A 16,157-nucleotide genomic window follows, 5' to 3' on the forward strand; every position below is an offset into this window, starting at 1 on the left:
AACTTCTTTTATAAAGTTCCATATGCTTTCTTACAACCAGTGTTTCTGCAACCTATACACTTGTGTTAGGAGTGAATTAATTTATGTTAATACTATCAGACTTTTGATTCAGAAAAAATATCTCCCAGTATCATACAATTTCTGCTCAATGAATGAAATAATTTTGTAAACTAATCAAAGTCCTAAAAGTTGACTATGTTCTATTGACAGTACCTTGCTTACTAGAAAAACTTACAGTATTTTCAAAAAAGCACATTCTTACCTTTGCACCACCCAAAAATCCCAAGGAGATGGCAACTCTGGCTCGTAGATCTGGCCTGTCTTTGGGCCACACATAAGAAAGCATTGCTTTAATGATTTTTCTAGTATCAACGTCTTTTAACTGTTAAAAGAAAGAAAACAAAGCAGGAAGTAATATCATTTCAAATGTTACCAATTTTACTTAAATATGCTATAATAAAATTATTATAGTATATTCATTCACTCCTGTGTGTGTGTGTGTGTGTGTGTGTATGTGTGTGTGTGTGTGTGTGTGTGTTCCTACATGCAAGACAAAGCATGAATGTGGAGGTCAGAAGACAATTTTCAAGAATCTGTGGGTCCCTGGAATTGAACTCAGATCTTCAGGTTTGGCAGCAAGTGCCATTATCCAGCAAACTCTCATTAGCTACAACCAAACTTTCATATTGTAGAATTACATATTTATGAAATGCATGAAAACATTACAAACATAACTTACATTCTGAATCTAAGGATGACCCCAGAAAAGACTCCTAGCAATACCAGACTTTAGCCTGAACTAGTCATTTCCTGTGATGAGGAAATACTTCAAGTGAGGAGAATGGGAAACCAATCCAGTCAAATAACTTTTCACCTACAGTCTGTCCTGACTATGGGATATGCTGGGGTAAGGTTGGCCTAGAGATTGAGGGAATGGCCAACCAATAACCATTCTAGCCTAAAACCCATGCCAGGAGAGTAAGCCCACCCCTGACACTGCCTCGAGCACCAGTACACATAGGCTAGATGACCCAGAGACCTAGGATAGAATAAAACATGACTGGAGGGAAAAATGTCAATGTAATAATGCATAACGATACTCTGCTATACACATAGAATAGTACCTAGCCCAACTGCTATCAGAGAGGTTTCATCCGGCAACTGATGAAAACAGATGCAGACCCACAGCCAAATATTAAGTGTAGCTTGGGGAATCCTGCAGAAGAGGGGAAGATTGTAGAAGCCAGAGCGGTCAAGAACACCACAAGAAAACTCACAGAATCAACTACCTTGGGTTCATAGTGGCTCACAAAGAATGAACCAAAAAACCAGGGAGCCTGTATGGAACTGACCCAGGCACTCTACATATATGTTACAGTTATGTAGCTTGGTTCTCTTGTGGGACTCCTAACAGTGGGATTAGGGAATATTTCACTCTTGGGACCCTATTTCTCATACTCGGTTACCTTGGCAGCCTTAATACATGGGGAGGTGCTTAGACTTACTGCAATTTGATATGCCATGTTGTATTGATACTCATGAGAGAACCTACCCTTTCCTAAACAGAAATGGAGGAGGAGTAGATTGGGGGGTAGGAATACAGAGGAGTTGGGGATGGGGGACTAAGAGGAGAGGAGGGAGGGGAAACTTTGGCTGGGATATAAAATGAAAAAATTTACTTTTTAAAAGAAAATTTGGAGAAGAAAAGAAACAAGTTCAATTGCTTTTACAAGGTTACTCATTTCTGAACTGGGGATGTAGTTCAGTTGGTTGAGTTCTTGCCTAGCATGAAGAGATCCCAGATCTGATTTTCATCACCACATAAAACTGGGCACAGTGGGCCATGCCTATAATCCCAATCCCAGCATTCAAGATATGGAGGAAGGAAGATCAGAAACTCAAGATTGTCCTTGGCTACACAGCAAATTCAAGGCCAGCACTCCAGCCCAAACACACATACATTTTACTCATGTTCTTCAACTTCTTACTTTCATCTATTGTCACATGCATACTGCTAAAAGAGTTTTTCAATAGCGGCATGGGAACATGAACCATACATATTTTTTTAACTATTAAGAAATAAACATTGCAGAAGCCTTAAAATAGCTCTGCAATCCCATCATCTTAATGAATTTTGCATTCTTAAACCAAAATTCATCAGAGGGCAGACTTATAGTACTGCATTTAGGAAAACAGGATTCTTGGTATTGACTGTACTGTAGCAATCTGAGATTATTTAAAATGTCAACCACTTTTTGGTTATGCTTAATCGGATCCAAGTAGAGATCACATTTATCTTTTTCTTATTTCTAAGACAATATTCACCTCAAATATTTGGTTTTGGTTTCAGCTTTAGAGATAGAATTTTAAAAACCAAATTAATATTGTGTGTGTGTGTGTGTGTGTGTGTGTGTGTGAGCCCAGGTGTATGTATGTGTGCTTGTGCACCAATGTGTGGAAGCCAGAGGAAGATATCTAAATCTTCCCCTGACACACACTGTCTTACTCTTTTGAGGCAAAGTCTCTCTGTAAACCTGGAGTTTACATTTTTTTCTGCAAGGCTGGCAGTTACCTTTATTCAACAGACCTCTTGTCTCTTCTCTCCATAGCACTAGGGAATACAAAAGCAGGCCTAAGTGTCCATGAACACTGGGATCCAAACTCAGATCTTCATGGTTGTAGATAAAGTATTTTTAACCACTAAGCTATTTCTCCAGCACCCCCGCCCCAATTCACACTTTCTGAAACCAAAATAAGGAGATGATTATATTTTCTAAAATTACTATATTATGATAGTTGGTAAAAACAATCCCCATTTAAAACTAAAATAACTCAATGTCAAGAAAAGAAAAAAAGATATTTTTTACTGGTACGGATATACAGTAGTGAGCACTAAGTATACTATTAGTGGAGGAAATGCTGAAAACATATATCTAGAAAGCAATTTCATATCTAACATAAGCTTTTAAAATAATTCTGTCCTCTGTGCCCAAAAATCTACTTCTGAGAACTTTTGCTAAAAATAATCTTAACACTGTGCTACAAGTTGAATCTATTTTACCTGAAAAATATTTTGAATCTGTCAAATTCTTTCCATTTCCAATCACTAATATAATCCAAGTTACCATTCTTACCAAAACAAAAAAACCTCATCGCGGTAGCTTCCTAACTTATCTCCCTGCATTCACTCTCTTCCCTATTGAGTAGATCACCCTACAATAAATAGCCCTTTAGTTTCAAACACTTAAGCAGTTGCCTATCATTCTTGAACTAAAGAACAAAGTCTGTAACAGCATACAAAGCTCTGTTTAGCCTGGCATACACATGTCTTTGTATAACTGTGTTCTCTGTGTCTAGAAAAGCCTCAAAAAATCCTATCCCTTCCCCCCAGCTCTTTAAACCTGTTAACCACCTTCAGCAACATAGAAGCATCTATTCTATGAAGCTACTCCTAACACTAGTCAGGATCCTTTTTCTGTTTTCTCTTATATATCATTTTTCCTTTCTTTTGGAGTATCTACTTCACTCAGAAACTATGTATGCATGTATGTATGTATGTATGTACTTATGTATGTATATCAAGAAGGTTCATCAGGTAAAGACACTTGTCATCAAGCTTCATGAAGTGAGTTTGAACCCTGGAATCTACATAATTAAAAAAGAACCTCCAATCTCTGTAAGGTGTCTTCTGATCTTTACAGAGGCACCATGGCAGGTAACCCAAAAAAATTAATTAATTTTAGGGGAATTTATTAATTTTAGGGGGTCATTCTTGGTTATACAGAGTTCGTGGCAAGTGTGGGATAAAGGAGACCCAGTAAGAAAGGAAGAAGGGAAGGAGGATGGGAGCGAAGGAGGGAGGAAAGGTTAAAAGACAGAGAGAGATGGGGAGAGACAGAGAGAGGGAGAGAGGGAGGGAAAGAAGGGGGAAGAAAGTGTGTGTGTGTGTGTGTGTGTGTGTGTGTGTGTGTGTGTGTGTGTGTGTGTGTGTGTGCACGTGTCCTCTGACAAGTCTGCACCACTTAATACTGCCACTCTCTTTGGGGGCTAATTTTTTTTCAAACCATGACAAATATCATGTCTTTTCTCAAATAAATAATTTAAATTTAAATATGTTATATGAGTATAGGTTTATGCATATGAAAGCAGGAGAATTCTTTGGTGAAAGGAAACCAGCGAGAGGGGGAAAAGTAGTTGATCTGGAGCAAGTACAGGCCATGTACAGTGAGGTAAGTATATGAAAATCTCATAATGAAACTCATTATTTTGTATGGTGAGTAAAAATGAAATTTTAATTAAAAAAGAAAACCTTACACCAGAGTTAACTAAAATTCTAAAAATACTGAATAAAGAATCAAAAATTTAGCTATAACCATGTTTATACTTGGGCTGTTTTAACAGAAACAAAATTATAAAATAATACCCCAAACACATTAACAACAGCAGCTCAAGTGAAGAGAATAACCGATAAATTTTTATATTCTTCTTAGTTGTTTGTATTTTGATATATATGTAATAAGAAAAAAATAATTTCAAAAATGAAAAAGTTATACAGTTTAAAGAAAATATGTATAGCAATGAGTGGGCAGAAGCCTTCATACAACAAACCCAGGACAGTACATCATAAAACACAGGGTACTTTCATGTTATGACCAACCTCATGAAGCTCAGCAAACTACTTTGCTTGTGTTCTAGGCCATTTATTGTGCAAAGAGTAACAGAAATAAAACTGCTTGCATTTTACAAAAACAGAAGGACTGCCATCCTGAGCTGTTTCAAATTCTTAAGACGGCAAAAATATGAAATGCCAAAAGTATAGTTCCTGTGTTTTATTTTACACATACATACATACATACATACATACTCATAACTGCTAAGGCATTTTGAAAAGGAATGAGGCAGTAACTTTAAAATTCACTTTTTCCAATCAAATAATCGCAAAATAAATATAATCTAATGCATTATAACACAAACTGGGAGATTTCAACCACTTTCCCATTTCACAAGTTTTGTCTGCCTTATTTTTCTTGATGGAGTAATGGAAAAAGGCCCTGTTTCCACATATCTTTAGAAACATTCCCTCCTGTCAAAACCTTCTACAACACACCCCAGAAATTTTTCAATAAGGACACAGAGAAGTTATGGCTAAGAGCAAGAAAATTATTCTAGTTGGCTTAATAGTGCATAAAATGTCACCACTTCATTTAACAAAATGGGTTCTGAAGTTGTGTAATCATGCATTATGAGTCCATTAAGCTGTAAAGGACATGACTTCAGTTAGAGTTTAGATAAACTATAAAGTTTGAAAAATGTCTTTTTTAAAAAGTAGAGGCCAAATCAAAACAGGATTTCAGAGCCTGAGACACAAATTTAAAGAATTTTAAAACAACTCATTCCTGCTGTACCAGAGAAAATAAAATTTGGAACCTTCATATAGATCCTAAAAGATAATAGACCACCTTCCAAAAGTACCTGTTATTTCATCTTAGACAACCAGTAGTAATCCTGAAAAACAAATGGGTTTTTATCTATAGCAAGAAAAACGATCAGCAGGTAGCTTGAGACTAATTTATCAACTTTCTATCAACTATGCATTGTCATCTTAAGTTAGTTCTGAGTATAAACAGACAATGCCAATAATAGCATACCTACCCCTTTAACATCACATTCTTAAAGAAAGGTTGGGAAATGTAATAATCAAGATTATGATGAGAAACTGGTCTTTGAAAAATGTGAGATGGTGCTTGCCACCAAGTCTGATACCTGAGTCCAATCCCAGGAACTTCTATGGTGAAAGGAGAGAAATGATGCCACAAGTGGTCCTCTGACCTTCACATATCCCATGACACACACACAATAACAAAGGGATTTTTTTTGGTTTTTTGAGACAGAGTTTCTCTGTATTGTTTTGGAGGCTGTCCTGGAACTCGCTCTGTAGACCAGGCTGGCCTCGAACTCACAGAGATCCACCTGCCTCTGCCTCCCGAGTGCTGGGATTAAAGGCATGTGCCAGGAACGCCCAGCTTGGGATTTTTTGAAAGATGCAAAATTACTTGCTAAGGAGCAACTGCATAATAGAACATGGGAAAGAAATCAAGTAATAATTATAAGAAATGATGCTATTCTAACAGTTTTTCTTTTAGAATCCCTTATACATATAAGCGAGAACTATGAAATTCATTTTCTAAAATAATTTTTCACAATGGAATTTAAAAGCAGTATTTAAAATGAATGTTGTAGGTAGAGGCAGGAGAATCATGAGTTGGAGACTAGCCTAAGCATCCTACTGAGATTCCATCTAAAAGAAATACAAACAAACAAAACAAAAAAATGGTGACGTTAACTTGTCAGCATAAGCTCTCTAAGGTTGAGTGCTATAGAAATGCATTTTAAAGGGCTATGAAAGTAGGAGTGCATCTTCTTTCCTCCACCACTAAGAGACTGAATCCAATCTTGCTTTAGCTAAACAGTCTCACATTTAAAATGCAGAAATGATACTTAAGCCTCATTACATTGCAAAACTAGTACTATGAATCTTACCAGGCACTTAGAAGCTGCTTTTGCTTTAAAAAAAGAAAAAGGTTTGTTTATTTTTTTTAAAGCAATGAAACTTCATTTGGGCCACAGGGTAACTAAAAACAGGATGAAAGTGTGGTAATTTTACATGCAGAGGCTGTAATTTGCCTCTGACTCTTGAGATGTTTTGTTTGACTTCATGGAGTCATATAGAGTGTCCACCTAACTCAGCTCATTCTCCTTCAAAGGTGAATACATAGACATGAGAAAGTCATTGTCCTAAACCTATAGTCACCTTGGATTCAGAAAAAACAAAGTTTGAAACAGGCCACCCTGCAGCCCCAGATGAGGTTAATTGTCCTTTAGGATAGAGCTATACCCTGAAACAAAACAATCATTTAATGGGAGCTAGATTAATTACTTTACACAATGATACTGGTAACAACTACTTCAGGCCACCTTATAGATCCAGAACTGAGACAATGATCAACCAAACCCTACTCGGACCAGTGTGGAATATTCCTTTACATTGTGTGAATATATGTTGCTGTGATTGGTTTAATAAAAAGGCTGACCGGCCAATAGCTAAACAGAATAAGGTTAGGCAGGAGAGCCAAACTGAGAATGCTAGGGGGAAAAAGGGTGGAGTCTGAAGAGTAGTGAGTAGATGAAGAGAGAAGCAAGATGGAAAAGGTCCCCAGCCATGTGGCAATGCATAGATAAAAATACAGGTTAAATGAAAATGTAAAAGTTAGCTAGAAGTAAGCCTGAGGTATTAGCCAAGCATTTATAATTAATACTGAGTCTCTGTGCGTTTATTTTGGAGCTAGCGGTCCCAACAAAAACTCCATCAACAGACTAGGACCCATTTATCATTCATAGTTCTTGCTTTTCATCCCAATTCTTTCTGTATCAAACCTAAAGCTTATGTCAGTACCCTGAATATACAGTTTCTCTTCCCAAAGCATTCATTAAATCCCCTTTCTCTGCTTCCCCCATTACTCCTCTCTTTACCCAGCTCATTAAGACTTGTAGTCACAGCTAGCTAACTAGGATTGCAGGAACTGAGAATGTGCCCTAAGCCCCCAGTTACATGAAAATGAGATTTCTTTTAAAAGCCTTTTGCCTTTAAAAGGTTTTAATTTATTCTTTGAGAAAGGCAAACAATGCATTTTGATCATTTTCTTCTTCTCCCAATGCCTCACTGATACTCCCCCACCTTCCTATATCCATTCCACCTCATATTTTGTCTCTCTCTTACTGTTTTTCTTTAGAAAGAAACCAATCCTGTCTAAATGTTTTAGCTGACCACTCCTGAGTATGGGGCCTAACCTGGAGTGTGGTTGATATACCAGGTAACCGTCTATTGAAGAAAACTAACTTGCCTTCTCTTAGGAGCAACTGAATATCAATAGCTTCTCAGCTAAGGATGGGACTTCATGCACACCTCTCCTCCTCCATAGTGAGACTTGGTCTGCCTTGACTTTATGTAGGTCAAACATTCTGTGAGCTCATATGTGCAAACTTCCTTGCCATGTCTGAAAAAGTTTCCTTGATGTTGGTTAACACTCCTGGCTCTTATACCCTTTCTGCCCCATTTTCTGCATAGATCCCTGAGCTTTGAGGTGAAGAGTTGTGATACAGACATCCCATTAGGGCTTTTCCTTCCAATGTCTCTTAATCTTTCTGCACACTGACCAGTTGTGGGTTTCTATTTGAACTGCCATCTGCTGCAAAAAGAAGCTTCTTTCAATGCACTGACTTAGGAGTACAACAATATGTTCATAATAATTTCTAAGTCCCAAAAGTTATCTATCCACAGATTCTTTGCTTTACTGACAGTGTTAAATATGGGTTCTACCTCAAAGAAGGGACCTTAAATCCAATTTTTTAAAGTGCTTGATTACTCCCATAACATCTGGATCAAATTGCACTAGTGAGCACATCTTGCAAGGCAAGTGATTATTGTAGCTCAGAGAGTTCATAGCCAGTTGTGGTAATTTGAATGTAATTGGCCCCCATAATCACACATAAGGGAGTGGCATTATTAGTAGGTGTGGCTTTGCTGGAGGGATATAGCCTTATTGGAGGAAGAATGTCTCTGTAGGGGCGGGCTTTGAGGTTTCATACACTCAGGATAGCACCAAGTATGTTAGTGGACTTCCTGTTGCCTCTGAGTCAAGATGTAGGACTCTCAGCTCCAGTACCTTGTCTGCCTGAATGTCGTAATGCTCCCCGCCATAATGGACTGAGTGAGCATCTGAACTGTAAGGGAGCCCACTCAGTTAAACGTTTTTATTTTAAAAGGTTGCAATAGTCATGATGTCTCCTCACAGCAATAGTAAACCCTACCTAAGCCACTCAGCAAGACTGGTAATTACTTGTCTCCTCTGGTAGAATTCATAGCACCTGCCAACACTAGTCAGTAGTGTAGTGAGCTATCCACTCTGCCCGCACCTGGAGCGCTGACCATGCCCATTTGGGCGTAGTCACAGATGAGGATATGACTGGGAATGGGTTTAGGTCTGGGTCCGGACAGGTGGCTCTCTCGAGTCCAGGGAGCGGCCTGTGCGGATCCTTACAGCAGGAACCTGAGGTGGCCATCTGATTCTTCTGTAAAAGACTTCTCCCCAAAATAAATTATATTGAACCTACATTTGAGACTGGTTCCGTAAAAATCATTATCCATGCCTCTGAATCTGGTGCCCAACCCCCAAACCCAAATATGGGCAAGGTCGCTTGACTAGCCCAGCAGGACATGCTTCCAATTGAATACTAGCTAGATTTTTCCATGTTTTTTGTATGATGCAAGTATGATGCAACAGGATCCTATTGTCAAGTTCTGGGGTGTAACCAATAGCAATCGCCTATAATGTTTGGAGGGGTCTATGGCACCCCATTGGTCAATAACTCAAAATGAGGTAATGGATTTCTGGTACTGGGAGTTTTGTCCTTAGCTGGTAGTGCTACTGAAGTTACTAGAATATAAGGGCACCAACTGCATCAATGGAATAATTCATTGATAAGATCAAAGATGAATGAGCTATTAAGAGTCAAAGCCTAAGGTATACAGATGACTGGAGGCATGCCTTTAAGGAGGATATCCTGTTCCCAGTCTCCCCTTCTTTATTTCTTACCTTTTTAGTTGTCATGAGGTAAGCAGTTTCTCCTCCACTGTGCTCTTCTGCTAAGTTTTTGTCTTTTTAAGGGCCTAAGTACAACTGAGCTGGCTGATGAAGGACTAAAATTTGTGAAACTATGAGCCAAAAATTTCATCCTTCTCTTTTAAAAGTATTTCTCTTGGGCATTTTGTCACAGCAGTAAAATGTAACTAATACACATAGCTTAAAACACATTTTATAGCCATAGAAATGATATTGTATCATTTTCTCTAAGCCTTTTAACTATTTTTTCTGATAAACTTTTAAATACACAAAAGTGCACAACCATACACATTAAGCCTACAATATGATCGGCATCATCAATATCACTGTCTTCCACTTTCCTTATCTCCTCTCAGTGAAAATCTTCAGACAAATGGATCTGTCATCTCCCACAATGACAATTTTACCTCTGCAATCGCTTCAATAGGACTTTCCTATGGTTCTTCTTGAGAGGGTGTTGCTGTTTTCAGAAGTGTGCTCATGGTAGCTTGGTTTATTGCTTCTTCCATTACAAACTTGATTGCGATGAGATAACATACCATAAGCATTCCTCTCTATTGGTAACAACATTACACTGCATGTTTTTCAGTATGTGTGTGTGGTATGTGTGAGTACATGGGAAAGCCAGAGGTTGCTGTCCAGATATCTTCCTCAATTGGTTCTTCATCTTCTTTTCTGAGGTGGTATCTCTTACTGGGAACCCAGAGCTTGCCAGATCTTGGTCAGTGAGCCAAGATCTTCCTGCCCACACTCCAGAGCACTGGGGTAATAGTTGTATACCATTACAACAAGCTTCTTTAAAAAAATATGGGTACAAGGAATCTGAACTCATGTCCTCATGGTTGAACAGCAAATACTGCTGAGCTTATCCATATTCCCAGAGTTTTCAATTTTTTAAATATATTTTATGGTTTTTAGAATTTCATATATTAGTACTGTATTTACAGCATTATCTTTCCTCTGCCAACTCCTTCTGTGCCCTTTCCCTCTCAAATTCACGATCTCTTATTCTTTAACTATGAAATCCCAGTGAAGAAGCATTCCCCCCCCCCTTTTTCCTCCTGTGTTTTTCTTTTCTCTTGCCTCTTCTTCAGACATGTGTTTACTAAGAAGCAGGGATTTTTCAGTTCCATTAAAATCTTAAGAGACCACCGTTGTCCCTTGCTGACCATAGCCTCATTATGGGGCATTTGATTATGTATAAGTAAATGTGGAAGTGTATGAGTTAAGAGGATATAACTGTAAAGCCACAAATCATACTTCTTACATAGAATAGTATTCAACATAACAATGTGACCAGCAGGAGAGAAATCTCAAGACCAAATGCATTATAAGAGAAGACCTACAGCTAATAACTACAGAAAGGGCAGAAGATTTTAAAATTCAAAACATCTAAACTGGTTTACTTAGGAGAATTTTCAGATATTTCCTATAATGATATTAATAAATTCAATATGTGTTTTGCTTTTCAGGTAGATTTGTATTGGTTGTCAAAAAAGTTGTCAAGCACAAACAGCAAATGTTTCCACCAGGAGTTCATTCATTTCAAGAGAATGCAGCCCACTAAGCTCTGGCAAAATGAGAATAAGAAACAAGAGAATAGCATTTTGACAAAGATAACAGAATTGTCCTTTCCTTCATTGATGAAGAATTTAAGAATTCTGGTTTTACAGATATCCCTAAATTTTTATTTTTATTTTATGTACATTGGTGTTTTTCCTGAATGTATGTCTGTGTGAAGGTGCCAGTTGCCCAGAAATTGGAGTTACAGACAGTTGTGACCTCCCATGTGAGTGCTAGGAATTGAACCCAGGTGCTCTAGAAGAGCAACCGGTGCTCTTAACCACTGAACCATATCCCCAGCTCCAGATATCCCTAAATTTAATAGCAAGAAATGTATTAACCTACAGAATCAAAATGAATTTAAAATAAACTACCTACAGATAAAACTTTTGGTGAATAAGGAAATCTCCACCCCCACCCAAAAAGCTTGGAATAGTATCTGCTCTGTAAAATCTGGCATTTAGGTGAATGTCATCTCCCTAAAGAACTAATTTAGCATTATTTCAGGGACAGACAAACCATTCAAGGAAGAAAACTGTGTCTTCTCAACCCAAGCTAAAAGCAACTTCAATTAAAGGAATAATTAAAATGGATACTTCAGTACTGTTAGAGAGAACACTGACTTGATAAAAGCTAGGTCAAAGACAAGCAAGTTCGGTAGATGTCTAACAGAAAGCTCCAGAGAGCAAGCAGAAAAGTTCCCCTACATTATTATAACTGTAATGAGTTTGGAATAGGAGAGCAAAATAGAAACTGTCAGAAAAGGCTTTGCAATTATCGTTGTTTTCTCTTTACCTTGGGGTTTGTTTTCTAAAACCCTGTTATTCTGAAATTTCAATAAAGAGATTATGCAGTGGTGATTAGGACCAGAGGAAATGGATTATGCTGCACATGAGATGGATTTGTACCTGACAGTTCATTTAATAACTTAAAATAAAAAGTAACTAACAAGCAGACTGATGTTCATGTTGGCCAGTCAGTTACTTCTTTATCCCCAAAGTAAGTCAACTTGATAAGGTGATCCTTATGCTGTCTGATGATTTATAAAATCAGAGCCAGAAAACTCACTCCCCCTGTCACCCAGGTATTCTTTTCCACTGGTTTGCTGTCCCACTCATTTTCACAAGCTTAGATGTTATTTTTCCAATCTTCCAACTTTCACTACTTCAGGTTGCCTTTTCACATCTTCTGGTGATATCAAGATTTATGCCAAAGTCCTCCAATTGATCTAGCGAGTGTCAATCTCCCTCTTACTATCGTAGAATTTAGACTGCATATCAATCAATGAGAAAGTATTTCTAACATTAAAAAAGCCTATGAAGCATAGTATTCAGTCAGAAGTAAGTCGTCATTTCATTGAGTTCTGCATTATTTTTGTCCTTATTAAGTGATCAGGACAAAATTTATTGACAGTGTAATGTACATTATACAGGTAAATTGTCACACGCTATTCTATGTCACTGAGGAGCCGGTTCTAGAAAAAGAGTCTCTCTCTCTCTCTCTCTCTCTCTCTCTCTCTCTCTCTCTCTCTCTCTCTCTCTCTCTCTCTCTCTCTCTCTCTCTCTCTCTCTCTCTCTCTCTCTCTCTCTCTCTCTCTCTCTCTCTCTCTCTCTCTCTCTCTCTCTCTCTCTCTCTCTCTCTCTCTCTCTCTCTCTCTCTCAGACGCAAGCATGATTATGTCAAGTGTCCTCCAAGGCATCCAAGGAGAATAGCTAACTCTGTTTTGGAGAGGGAAGAGAAGAGCAAAGCAGGCAACAATAAAAAGCACGGTGTCTTTGAAAACATCTAGAAGATAAGCTATTTCCAACAGAGGTTACTATAGTTTATCCCATGATATAAAAATGTCTGCAGTGGGAAAGAAACTCCAGAAGCTCAGCCATAGGAAGCTAGTCATGGAGAGAAAGTTCAATCAGGAACTCTACCTGACAGCCTCATCTTTCCTAATTGGCTACTGTGTTTGACTTGATGATGTTATCTCTATCTATTACTATTTGTTAATTTACTCTGAAGCCTCACCTGAGGGGCCACCCTTTTCTACCCACAATGTTCTCTACTGGAAACCCCAACTTCCTGACTCAATAGGTTTTCCCTGTTGATTTCTGCCAAATGTTTTCAACACTTGATCTAATGACATTTTGTTATGTGTGTGTGGGGGGGTGCATGTATCTAATGATCATCTGTCTATCTATTTACCTACCTACTTACTTCCCTATTGACATCTAGTATCTTGATGCCCTGTTTGTTTGTTTGTTTGTTTGTTTGTTTGTTTTAATTTTATGTGCACTGGTGTTTTGCCATGGGTGTCAAGTCCCCAGGAACTGAAGTTACAGACACTTGTAAGTTGCCATGTGGTTGCTGGAAATTGAACCCAGGTCCTCTGGAAGCACAATCAATGCTCTTAACCACTGAGCCATCTATCCAGCCTCCATCTATTATTTTATTGTGGCTTGCTATAAACTTAATGAGTTCACTCATTGAAAACATATTGTAGATCATTCTGCAAACCATAGAGAACAAACAGATTCTCCTACAAAAAGTTATAACTAAATATTTAAATGTAGAAATAAAGACTCCAATCCTGGCTGGCAGTATTATTTAGCATGTAATACAGGCCTGGAAATCTGTGATAAATCTCCTACACCCAAATAAAAATGAAAAGAACACACTCCATGAAGTTATCTTCTGACTGCCACACGTGTACCATGACATATGCATGCCTGTATGTACTCACACATATTCAGACAGAAATAATAAATCACTTTTTAAAAATCTCAAATCTTTTAGAAATCTTAATATTCTATTATAAAACAAACAATTCATCTATTTTAAAAAGCAGAATTCTCAAACAATGAAACTACCAGACCTTTTTCACAAACCCTTTATGACAGACACATGAGATAGATTTAAATATATTCTGAAATGGTAATTGTTAATGGTAGTATTAGTAAAGAATATACAAATGGAAATGAATAAAAAATCAAGTGGTATATGTTTCAGTTGGTTTCACTGTGAAATCTATCATTTGTAATGCTGGTAAATATTTCTGGTTTATATATTCTGTCATCTGAACAGTTAAATTTTACATATCAGGAACTTTGTCTTGTTAAGTACTATATCTCCCATTTGTAGCATAAAGTTTGACATAAAGAAAGTACATAACATAAGCATTTTAAAATTAAATTTCTTACCCCACATCTGACAGAGGGCTGATCTCTAAAATTTACAAAGAACTCAAGAAGCAAGTCTCTAAAACACCAAAGGATCCAATTAAAAAGTGGGCTACAGAACTACATAGAGAATTCTCAATAGAGGAGTCTAAAATGGCTGAGAGGCACTTGAGAAAGTGCTCAACATCCCTAGCCATCAAGGAAATGCAAATCAAAACAAGTCTGAGATACCATCTTACTCCTGTCAGAATGGCTAAAATCAAAAACACCAATGACAGTTTATGCTGGAGAGGATGTGGAGAAAGGGGAACACTCCTCCACTGCTGGTGGGAGTGCCAACTTTTACAGCCACTTTGGAAATCAGTATGGAAATTCATCAGAAAAATGGGAATAAGCCTACCACAAGACCCAGCAATTCCACTTGTAGGCATAAATCCAAAAGATGCACGTTCATACAATAAGGATGTCTGTTCTACTATGTTCGTAGCAGCATTATTTGTAATAGCCAGAACTTGGAAGCAACCAAGATGCCCCTCAACTGAAGAATGGATAGAGAAAATGTGGTACATTTACACAATGGAGTACTATTCAGTGGGGAAAAAAATAGAATCCTGAAATTTGCAGGCAAATGGATGGCACTAGAAGAAACCACCCTGAGTGAGATAACCCAATCACAAAAAGAGAAACATGGCATGTACTCTCTCATATATGGATTTTAGACATAGATCTGGGGAGTGCCAGCCTACAATCTTACTGCCAGAGTCTGGGAAACAAAACCTTCATTCAAGAGCTGATGGAAGCAGAGGCAGACTCCCACAGCTAAACACTGAGCTGAACTCAAGGAATCCAGTGACAGACAGGGAGGACTGATGAGCAAAGGGGTTAAGACTGGGCTGGTTTAACCCCCAGAAACAGCTGACCTGACAACGGTTACCTCTCAAATCTCAGACTGATGGCTGGGAATCCAGCATGGGACTGATCAGGGCCCCCTGAATGTGGGTGTCAGTGAGGAGGCTTAGGCAATCTATTGGGCCATGGGTAGTAGATCAGTATTTATCCCTGGCATACAAATGGACTTTGGGTGCCCATCCCACAATGAGAGATGCACTCTCACCCTGGAGTCTTGGGGAAGGGTCTAGGCCCTGCCCTGGATGAAATGACAGACTATGGACACCCCATGGAGGGCCTCACCCTCCCTGGGGAATGAGCGGGTACTGGGGGGGGGGGTTGGTGAGAGGGCGCGGGAGGAGGGGAGGGAAAGGGAGAGGGACCTGGGATTGACATGTGAAGCAACCTTGTTTCTAATTGAAATTTAAAAAAATTTTAAAAATTAAATTTCTTATTACAATGTTTGTGTGTTGTCTCACAGGAGATATCAGGCTTGACAGTAGGGAACTGTACATGCTGAGCCATCTTCTTGGCCCAGACTCATGCTTTATAAATCAAAGCAATGCAACAGAAGAAGGCCTTATAATTTCACACTGTAACAATACCTAATATTTACTAAGCACCTCCTATACACTGATCACTATTTAAGAACCTTAACATGGTGAGTCGAATTACTGCATTTCAATTCCTTCTAGTATGTTTATGAACTCCATTTTCCAGAAGCACCTGAAGCATCCAGAGTTTCAGGAATTTGTTTAAGGTCATTCCATTAAGAAGTGATGGAGTCTGGATTCAAAGGCAGTGTGGCTCTAGAGCCGAGGCTCTCAATGATACTTACATACTATGTCTCTTTTTCTTT

General features: G+C 38.3%; 1 protein-coding gene across 1 annotated transcript in view; it reads right to left on the reverse strand.

The window, feature by feature from the left end:
• Positions 1 to 16,157, reverse strand: part of Abcb7 (ATP binding cassette subfamily B member 7) — a 128,348-nt gene that overhangs the window by 53,193 nt on the left and 58,998 nt on the right. The window contains exon 4 of the mRNA XM_005086534.4: positions 263 to 382. Within this exon, the coding sequence (XP_005086591.1) occupies positions 263 to 382 (120 nt within the window). The remainder of the gene's footprint in view (positions 1 to 262; positions 383 to 16,157) is intronic.

Source organism: Mesocricetus auratus, unplaced genomic scaffold (genome assembly GCF_017639785.1).
Source record: "Mesocricetus auratus isolate SY011 unplaced genomic scaffold, BCM_Maur_2.0 Super-Scaffold_100003, whole genome shotgun sequence".
Classification (NCBI taxonomy): Eukaryota; Metazoa; Chordata; class Mammalia; order Rodentia; family Cricetidae; genus Mesocricetus; species Mesocricetus auratus.